Raw genomic sequence first — 9,714 nt, 5'->3', positions numbered from 1 at the left:
TAGTTGAGCACATGTCCTTGTGACATGATTGAGCATCCTTTGGATATATACCCAAAAGTGGTATTCCTGGGTCTTGAGGAAGGTTGTTTCCTAATATTCTGAGAAATCGCCATAATGATATCCAAAGGGGCTGCACCAGCTTGCATTTTCACCAGCAATGCAGGAGTGTTCCCTTCACTTCACAACCTCTCCAGCATAAGTTGTCATCAGTGTTTTTGATCTTGGCCATTCTTGCAGGTGGAAGATGGAATCTCAGAGTTGTTTTGATTTGTATTTCTCTGATGACTAAGGATGCTGAGCATTTCCTTAAGTGTCTTTCAACCATTTTAGCTTCCTCTGTTGAGAGTTCTCTGTTTAGCTCTGTATCCCATTTTTTATTGGATCGTGTGTTCTTTTGATGACCAAATTTTTGAGTCCTTTGTATATTTTGGAGATCAGACCTCTGTCTGATGTGGGTTAGTGAAGATCTTTTCCCATTCTGTAGGCTGTCGTTTTGTCTTGTTGACCATGTCCTTTGCTTCACAGAAGCTTCTCAGTTTCAGGAGGTCCCATTTATTAATTGTTTCTCTCAGTGTCGGTGCTACTGGATTTATATTTAGGAAGTGGTCTCCTGTGCCAATGCGTTCAAGTGTACTTCCCAGTTTCTCTTCTATGGGGTTCAGTGTGGTTGGCTTTATGTTGAGGTCTTTGATCCATTTGAACTTGAGTTTTGTGCATGGTGATAGATGTGGATCTATTTTCATTCTTCTACATGTTGATATCCAGCTATGCCAGCACCATTTGTTAACTATGCTTTTTTTTTTCATTTGATATTTTTGCTTCTTTGTCAAAAAATCAGGTGTTTGTAGGTGTGTGGATTGATATTTGGGTCTTCGATTCAGTTTCTTTGGTCCTCCTGTCTGTTCTTATGCCAATACCATGCTGTTTTCAGTACTGTAGCTCTATAGTGGAGTTGGAAGTCAAGGATTGTGATGCCTCCAGAAATTCTTTTATTGTACAGGATTGGGTTTTTGTTTTTGTTTTTGTTTTTGGCTATTATGGGTTTTTTTTGTCCTTCCATATGAAGTTGGGTACAGTTCTTTTAATGTCTGAGAAGAATTTTGCTGGGATTTTGATGGGCCTTGCATTAAATCTGTAGATTTCTTTTGGTAAGATTGCAATTTTTACTATGTTAATTGTACCTACCCAAGAGCATGGGAGATCTTTCCACTTTCTGGTGTCCTCTTTAATTTCTTTCTTCAAAGATTTAAAGTTCTTGTCATGCAGGTCTTCTGTTTGTTTGGTCAGAGTTTCTCCGAGATATTTTGTGCTGTGTGGCTATGGTGAAGGGTGATGTTCTCTGACTTCTTTCTCAGCCCTTCTAGCTCCTGTGTACAGGAGGGCTATACACAAAGAACGTTTAAGGAATGAATTTGTTTCCGTCTCATTCTGCCCTTACCTTTCAGTCTGTCATGTCTTCCAGGGTGCTAATTTATGTCTTAAGTGGAAGAAGGATGCCGTGTTTTACAACAGCTTTCCATAGCTGACTTGATAGACGAAGCTAAGTTCTGTTCAGTTGTTAGAGATAAAACTGTAGCGATGCACATTTGCAATCCCAGAAGTCCAGAGGTGGAGGCAGGAGGATTATGGTGAGTTTGAGGTTAGCCTGGGCTACATCGTGAGACCCTGTTTCAAAAAAACAAAACCCAGAAATGCTTTTCAGGCTAATTCACTCTCTCGTCGTTTCCTCTGTGTGTTTGGAGCTAAGTGCTTGTTGTAAATGCAGACAGATGCTAGAGGTACTCAGAGATGTGCTAGAAGCTTGAGAATTGAGAGACACTTGAGTAACGTATGAATATAGGGGAGAAGAAAGAAAGGTATTGTATGTAGGGGCACAGTATGAGCCACAGAGTGTGCTGGGAGTTTTGAGGCCCACACCTAGTCAGCAGAGATCATAATGCCGGTGTGAGCCATAGGATGCGATCCAGCCGAGTGGGAGACTGGATTCCAGGCTGGTTGATTTCTGATAACATGCAGACGGTGAAGAGTTTGGAAGTTTGGGGCATTGTAGTCATGAAGAGTATGTTTTAAGGAATTTAATATAATAAATTGCAGAATAGATAGGAAGACAAAAGACAGGCTGGGTCTAAGACAGTAGGAATTCAGCCCAAGAGTAGTGAGCAGAGCAAAGTCACTGAAAAGCTGGAAGTAACTTTGTGAGTTGAGTCAGGATCTCTGGGAAAGTGAGAAACTCTGAACAACATGGAAAGTTCTTTTTCTTTTTTCTTTTTTTAAAAAATTTTTTCAAGGCAGGGTTTCTCTATGTATTTCTGGCTGTCCTGGAACTTGCTCTTGTAGACCAGGCTGGCCTTGAACTCACAGAGATCTTCCTGTCTCTGTCTCCCAAGTGCTAGGATTAAAGACATGCACCACCACTACCTGGCAGAAATTCTTCTTTTTATAAAACAAAGAGCTGGGCAGTGGAGGCAGAGGCAGGTGAATCTCTTTGATTTTGAGGCCAGTCTGGTCCACAGAGTGGGTTCTAGGATAGCCAGATCTACACTGAGAAACCCTGTCTTGAAAAACAAACAAACAACAAAAACAAAAAAGCAAAGGACAGAAATCAATAACAAATAGAAATTAGGAAACAAGTTTGATGAGGGTGGATTTTATTATTTTTGGTTCTATCTGTCAAACTTGGGTCTTCATGTATACCGTGCATGTGTTCTGCCACTGAACTAAATCCCAGTTTCTGGGTTATTGAATTTTTTAAAGATTGATTTATTTTTTAATATTTCATATGTATGGTGTTTTGTCTGCATGCATGTTGGTACACCGTGTGCATGCAGTGCCTGAGGGGGTCTGAAGAGGGCATTGGATGCTCTACGTCTGATCCCTTGGAACTGGAGTTATAGATAGTTGTGAGTAGCCATGTAAGCGCTGGGAACTGAACCTGGGTCCTCTGGGAGAACAGTACACACTCTTAACTACCAAGCCATCTTTCCAGCTCCAATGTCAAAAGTTTTATTTAACTATTTTTCTAAAGTGGTTAATAGAAATCACATCATAATTTTTATATTTATTTTTTTCAAGACAGAGTTTCTCTGTGTAGCCTTGGCTATCCTGGAACTCACTCTGTAGACGAGGCTGGGCTCAAACTCCAGTAGATCCACCTTTCTCTGCTTCCTTGAGTGCTGGGATTAAAAGCATGTGCCACTACTACTTGGCTACTTCATAATTTTTGTAAAAAAAAATCTGAAAACTAATGGCTTAGAGCAATTAATATCATAATTGTTAGGCCTAGTAATGGTTACTGGATTTTCTAATACAGTTGAAATACTAAGTAATGGTTAATTGCCTAATAATGTAGGAAACTCAGTTTCTGAATTTCCAAAATTCCTGAAATAATCAGTAGTTGTTTTAAGTTTTGTGGTTATAGATTTATAGCGAGGTGGGACTTGTTCTGGCCCAACATGCTCTGGTGTGCTGGGTGGTATTCCCAATCTCAGATCGCGTGTTCACGCTAAGGTGCAGAGTCCCATGGGGTTGCTGCATGGCTCTTGTCGGCATTTAGTGAACAGTTTGTTTCCAAGTGTAATATCTAATTCTTTATGTTTCTTGAAATTTATATTCTTATCTGCCCCTTTAGAAAAATATAATTTATCTTCACTCTGTCTAAAGCCAAAAAGCAGTTAGAAATTAAGAGCATAGCTGCACAAGATGCTGACATCCCAAGTGCTTTGACCAAGCCCTCCGCCATCTCGCATGGGGATCCAGCGTCCATGAGGTGTGAAGTCTGAAGGGTTCTCAATGGATGTTTCACCATTTCATTAGTTTCACAGTTAAACAAATCTCAGTTTCAACTAGGCCGTCTTCCTTTGCGGATGTTCAGGGAAATGACAGGTTTATCTGTAGCTGCTATCTCTACAGGTTTCTGACCTGGCTCAAGTCCTAGAGTTTGGTCTGAGAACTGAACCTCATTCTGTCCCTAGGCCTGTCGCTTTGTTAACGTGTGGTCCTCTGAACTAACATCTGGTGGAATTGTGTGAAGAATGTGTTGGTTGTAGTTGTTGGGAGAGGGCTGGGTGATTGTCATAATTTCTGCTGGTAGACTTTCTGAAAGAAAAATCAAGTCCGCTCCTTTTGTTGGAAAGAGATTTCATGTTATCTGTGTTTGCAGGCTTTCTGGCTCACATGCTGGAGGAATCCTTGCTGCGGGGGTGTTTTCATTTTCTCGCCTAACATGGCAGTGGTCCATTGCAGCTGAGGTTTTCAGCTTAAACAATCTGTTTGTGGGGCTGCTCATGGCGCTTACTGTGCGTTTTGAGGAGGCAGCCGCCGCAAAGGAGAGATCAAAGGTAAGCTATTTTGATCAAAGTGAAATCAGTTTTGTTTCAATTTTTAGACAGAAATGTATTTCTTTTTAACTTTGGTTTGGCCCACATTTTCTATTCTGATTCCTATTAGGGTAATCTGGGCAGGTGGAGAGACTGTCCTCAGACCCTTTGTTAGAAATGGAACTTCCCCCCTCAGGAGTTCAGAAAGTTTTGGAGAACGGGTATTATAAAATATCTAGCGAGTCCTGAGGGAGGAATGGGTTTGGTTCATATGTGTGTGTGTGTGTGTGTGTGTATACACACGTGTGCATGTTGTGAGACCAACCTGCAGGTGGACCACCTTAAGGAATGTACTATGATAGTACGCTGATTCTTCGCTAGTCACATGGAAGAACACAGTTATAAATTGTTTTTTACCCAGAAGAACATCAGATGTGAAAACCAGGTCGTTCAGAGAGGACCAGCACCATGGTCATGTACAGTGTGAACGAGCCTTGTCTTCTAAGCTCTTAGTCCTACACCTTGTGGGGTTGCATCGTCCCAGCTCAGGCCACCTTGTTGTTAGAGTACAGAAACAAAAGATACCGTGCTTTTTCTGTGGTTCCCGTAAGTCCCCAATGCTGTTAGAGTGTTTGGTTTAAAACAACCTTCTTTTCTGATTGTGCTAACGAAAAACATGTGCTATATACGTGCCATCTTCTTGCTAAGGGGTGTAAGCAGGCTTTCTTGGATTCAGCTATAGGGACCATGGTAGCAAACTTAACTCCAAATATAAAGAAAAGTAGGGATTAGGGATTTCTAACCAAAGATCTGGCAGGGAATCAGTGAAAGATACAGACAGAGGGGATTTTAGGCCAAACCAAGTTCACAAGATTCTTGGGAGGGAGCAGGCCCCGATGAGATTTGGAGTGTGATGGGTGTGTAAGTGGGCGTTCAAGATCTGTGCTGCAAGTGGACAGTGGAGAGGAGCTCGAAGGGGCCTGCCTGCAGTGTGCTCAAGGAGAGGATCCTTATCAGTTATGAAACAACTGCATGTTCCATAACAACGAAAAGCCCCTCCGAGAGAAGCAGAGTTCTAAATAAAGTTTTATTTACTGAGCAGGAAAAGAAGTAAAGCAGAATTACTGAGCATTGGTGACAGACTTCAGCTAGGAATTACATAGTATCCCGTCATTGCTGGGCGTCAGTGACAGACTTCAGCTAGGAATTACATAGTATCCCGTCATTGCTGGGCGTCAGTGACAGACTTCAGCTAGGAATTACATACTATCCCGTCATTGTGGGGGCTCCCAGGAGTCAGTGTGAAGGTGGTCTTCGGGTCAGAACAGGGTTTTGTGAAAATGGAGAGAAATTACCCATCACACTGCTGACCAGCATTGGTGACTATTGATGAGACGCTTTGCGTCTTGGGCTTGCTTGGCTCTCGTTGCCTGGCACACAGAAGCTTTGCAGGTGCATGGGGACTTTTACTGCTGTGTTTGAGTTCTAGGGGATGGTCTGACTAGTGTTTCTTTTCTCGTTCTCAGATAGCAGTTATTGGTGCTTTCTCCTGTGGCCTTAGCTTGTGTAACCAGCACACAATCGTACTCTATGTTTTATGCATAGTACCCTGGATTCTCTTCCGACTTCTGAAAGAGAAGGTAGGTTTTTTTCTTTTATTACAAAAATTAAAATTCATACTATTTCATATAGGTTCAATTCAGCATTTGTGTTTTCTGAAAAATTAGGGCTTTAATGTTTCTTGAGTTTTATGTAACGCATAAATGACCTGGGGCTTTAACGATATTGACTTTAAAAAGAGGATTTACACAGTTATGCAATATTGATTGTGGTGGCGTCTGGCCGACTTCATGATTTCCCTCATGATTCTTGACAGCACCTCAGTGAGGAGAAATGGAAGGGACTGAGAGCAGCAATATCAAGGTTTCTAAATGGTTTTCTTGCACGCACGTCCTAAAATTCTAGGCAGTCAAGCACCAGCGCTTCATTCTTCGAGTGCTGTCTGTGCTGCCCGCTTGTTCCAGGTGCTGGAGCTGAAGACACAGACAGCAGCGTTGCTGATGTGAACTCACTGAAGTCAGAAGTGATAGTCTGTCTCCTCAGAGCCTGCAGAATTCCTCCTTATAATTGAAAACTGCTCATTTCCCTTTTATCTTTCTCTGAAACATTGTTGTTAATTAACATGGCAGAGAGAACAATGCAGACTTTTCTTTGTTAGAGGCTGGGAGATCCAGGCTGGAGAAGGCAGCTCCCTGAGACCGTAGTGGCCTGTGGGCAGGAAGCAAATGTCCTGAGTCCTGTGTGAGCTCCTCCAGAACCGCGGCCATTCGTAAAGCAGTGCTGGGCACTCACTGTACTTGTTTCTCTGTCAACAAACTCAGTGACATTTACCTCGCATTATCTGTTAATTATACCAACTGCAATTGGAATTATAATGGAAAACACATAAAGCATATAATAAAATTATTAAGGAAATAAGGAAATAAGTATACTAAAGCTTTAAATAATTGTATTTACTATACTTTAGCACATCTTGCTAACAAAGCAAAAGAGGGTACTGTGGAGATTATAAAATTCTTATTATGTGATTATAAAAAGGAAACAATAGTGGCCAAAAGCAACTTTCTCTTAGAATTTAGTCCAGTGATGTCAATCATATAAGTCCTCACATGGGGGATGCTAAACAGCTTAACCAGCACTTTTTAGACTGTTCTTTATTGATGTTTGGCTCTTTAACCCAAGGTTTCCGTGCTAACAGTGTGGTTTAATAGCGTATACAGAAGCTCTTTGTGTAAGTCTTGGATAATAGATGAAGACATGTCTAGATGTGGTGGTACATGACTGTAACCCCAGCATGCAGGAGTCACAAGCAGAAGGTCTGAGAGTTTGAGGCCAATCTAGGCTACACAGGGAGTTTAAAGGCAGCCAGGTTTCTATCTCAAAACATATGAATTTAAAGCAAACCGTTAACATTAAAGACTATAATTCAATAACGGGTTTTCTATGGGGTATAAACTGAGGCAGCACATCTGCTTTTCCTGAATCGGTGGGGACCTGGAGGGGTGGACAGGCAGCCCTGCCTGTTCTAGTTTCAAACTTCTGACCTCAGCAGAGTAGGTTTATTTTATGGGAAGCACCTGCCGGTTGATTGGAAGACAAGCCATATAAGTTGGGTAAAGTGTTTAGGACTCAAGGTTAACACTGTAGGGCCTGGGCTAAGTACTAATAGCTCTGTCCTGGGGTAGGCTACTGATGAGTGCTTGGATTTGGGCAGTGTGACTCTTCAACGTGGCTCTTTCAATTCCATTAACTAGCAGAAGGGAAGTCAAGGGATCCTGGGTAGTAATTTGTGTGTGTTTGTGTGTGTTTCTACAGGTTTACATAGGTATATGTATATGTGTGCATTTATACTGAAAGCCAATCTCACCACCAAACCATTCTATGTTTGCGAGGGGAGAAGCCCCTGTCAGGTGACCACAGTGGACAGCCAGGCCTGTCAGGTGACGACAGTGGACAGCCAGGCCTGTCAGGTGATCACAGTGGACATCCTGGCCTGTCAGGTGATGACAGTGGACAGCCAGGCCTGTCAGGTGATGACAGTGGACATCCTGGCCTGTCAGGTGATGACAGTGGACAGCCAGGCCTGTCAGGTGATGACAGTGGACATCCAGGCCTGTCAGGTGACCACAGTGGACAGCCAGGCCTGTCAGGTGACCACAGTGGACAGCCAGGCCTGTCAGGTGACCACAGTGGACAGCCAGGCCTGTCAGGTGATCACAGTGGACAGCCAGGCCTGTCAGGTGATCACAGTGGACAGCCAGGCCTGTCAGGTGACCACAGTGGACAGCCAGGCCTGTCAGGTGATGACAGCCAGGACAGGGAGCTCTGCCCACAGGTGATCACAGTGGACAGCCAGGACAGGGGACTCTGCCCGTCCATCTGTGACAACCCTCGTGTAGTTGTCCCTGGCTACTTCTTACACAAAAGGAAGACAATATAATAACTGGTTTTTTGCAATTCTAAATTCAACTTTATAATGCGCAGTGCCTCCAAAACTGTAAACATCCACTTGCCTAGCCCCACTTTTAAGAAGAGCAGCTGCTGCTGTCAGATGAGACGGTGCTGCTGTTCTCGTGCCATGACTTTTGTGTGTCTCATTTCTGCTGGAGAAATCACAAATGAGATTAGTACTATAAGAAAACGCTTCCTTTTCAATTAAGAATGTTTGTATTAAAATGCAAAGAGAGGTTGGCTGCTTGTTCTACGGTATCTGCTGGTTGAGTCCTGGTTCTTATATTCATTCCCACAGATAAATTTCTCATTTTATAAGGGAAAAGGGTGGAAGTTTTCAGTTCTGATATTTATAAGAGATCCCCTTTCCCAGTTATTAAAGCAAACAAGGCTTGAATGTTTCTAGCGTGCCAGAATTCATATTGTTTGGACTTAATCTTTGTAATTGTTTTCATACTGTTTTCTTTTAGACATGCACAGGTGAAGGCTCCTCCGGTGGAGCACGTGAGACAACATGGGCTACACGGAACAGCAAATTCCTTTCGTGTCCGTTAAACATAGGGGACAGAAATGGGGATAAAAGCTAGCTTTGTCTACACCAAACGCTTCCGTGAAATGTCCAAAGCTCTGGAAAGAATTACGTCATCACTGTGTAATGAAGTTTACAGTTAAAGCCACTTCTGATGATGAAGATGAATTAGCATAAGATAGTATTGGGGCCAAATAGCATGCAGTCACTTCCAAGTGGTTCATCTCAACAGTGTCATGCTGCATGGCATGGCATGGTTTAAATGTAAAAGATGCAGCACACTTGATACTTAGTCTTCGCTAATATTTGCTGCACTCTGGTTTTGCCACGAAAAGGAATCGAGGCTGATGCAATTTTCTAGTAATCCTCAGTAATCAGAAGGTTTAGCATAGTGTTCTGTAGCGACTTAATATAAATCGAGAGATCAGCTTTAAGCAAACACAGTTGACGTTTTTCCTGATTTGGTTTTGAAGTTCAGGACGAATGGACTGAAATAAACATGCCCCACTGTGTGCTTCTGTGCAGGAGCTGGCCGTTAGCTCTCTGCTGAGGCTGGCTTTGGCCTTCTCTGCCGGCCTGCTGCCCTATGTCTACCTGCCTGTGTCATCCTACCTCAATCGTGCCCGCTGGACCTGGGGGGACCAGACGACACTGCGAGGCTTCCTGACACATTTCCTCCGGGAGGAGTATGGAACATTCAGTCTGGTAAGCTCACGTTTAAAGCCGGCCCAGAAAACAAGTGGCGCAGCTGTGTTTGGTCTGCACCCTGACTAAAAGAGCAGTGCATAGGATTGTTAGTCCCTTGGAATGTGGCTCTTCACCTGTGCTGCTCACCTGTGCTGCTCACCTGTGCTGCTC

At 43.1% G+C, this 9,714-nt stretch overlaps 2 protein-coding genes across 5 annotated transcripts in view; both read left to right on the top strand.

Moving 5' to 3' along the window:
* The window catches only part of Tmem260 (transmembrane protein 260), a 74,247-nt gene that overhangs the window by 26,162 nt on the left and 38,371 nt on the right, over positions 1-9,714 (top strand). For all 4 annotated transcript variants that reach the window (XR_003376738.1, XM_026778096.1, XM_005371322.3 and 1 more), the window contains exons 4-6: positions 4,160-4,337; positions 5,843-5,956; positions 9,382-9,561. Coding sequence is in view for 3 of the 4 variants with exons in the window: in XM_026778096.1 (XP_026633897.1) it covers positions 4,160-4,337; positions 5,843-5,956; positions 9,382-9,561 (472 nt within the window). In the remaining variant the exon portion in view is untranslated. The remainder of the gene's footprint in view (positions 1-4,159; positions 4,338-5,842; positions 5,957-9,381; positions 9,562-9,714) is intronic.
* LOC113455764 (protein SON-like) lies at positions 5,993-9,372 on the top strand. The gene is made up of 2 exons (XM_026778097.1): positions 5,993-8,176; positions 8,212-9,372. The coding sequence occupies exons 1-2, from the start codon at positions 7,706-7,708 to the stop codon at positions 8,314-8,316; spliced, it is 576 nt and encodes a 191-aa protein (XP_026633898.1). The 5' UTR covers positions 5,993-7,705; the 3' UTR covers positions 8,317-9,372.

The sequence above is a fragment of the Microtus ochrogaster genome, unplaced genomic scaffold (genome assembly GCF_000317375.1).
Source record: "Microtus ochrogaster isolate Prairie Vole_2 unplaced genomic scaffold, MicOch1.0 UNK105, whole genome shotgun sequence".
Taxonomy (NCBI): Eukaryota; Metazoa; Chordata; class Mammalia; order Rodentia; family Cricetidae; genus Microtus; species Microtus ochrogaster.
The sequence above is the reverse complement of the archived record's forward strand: the minus strand, read 5'-3'. Positions and strand labels throughout refer to the sequence as shown.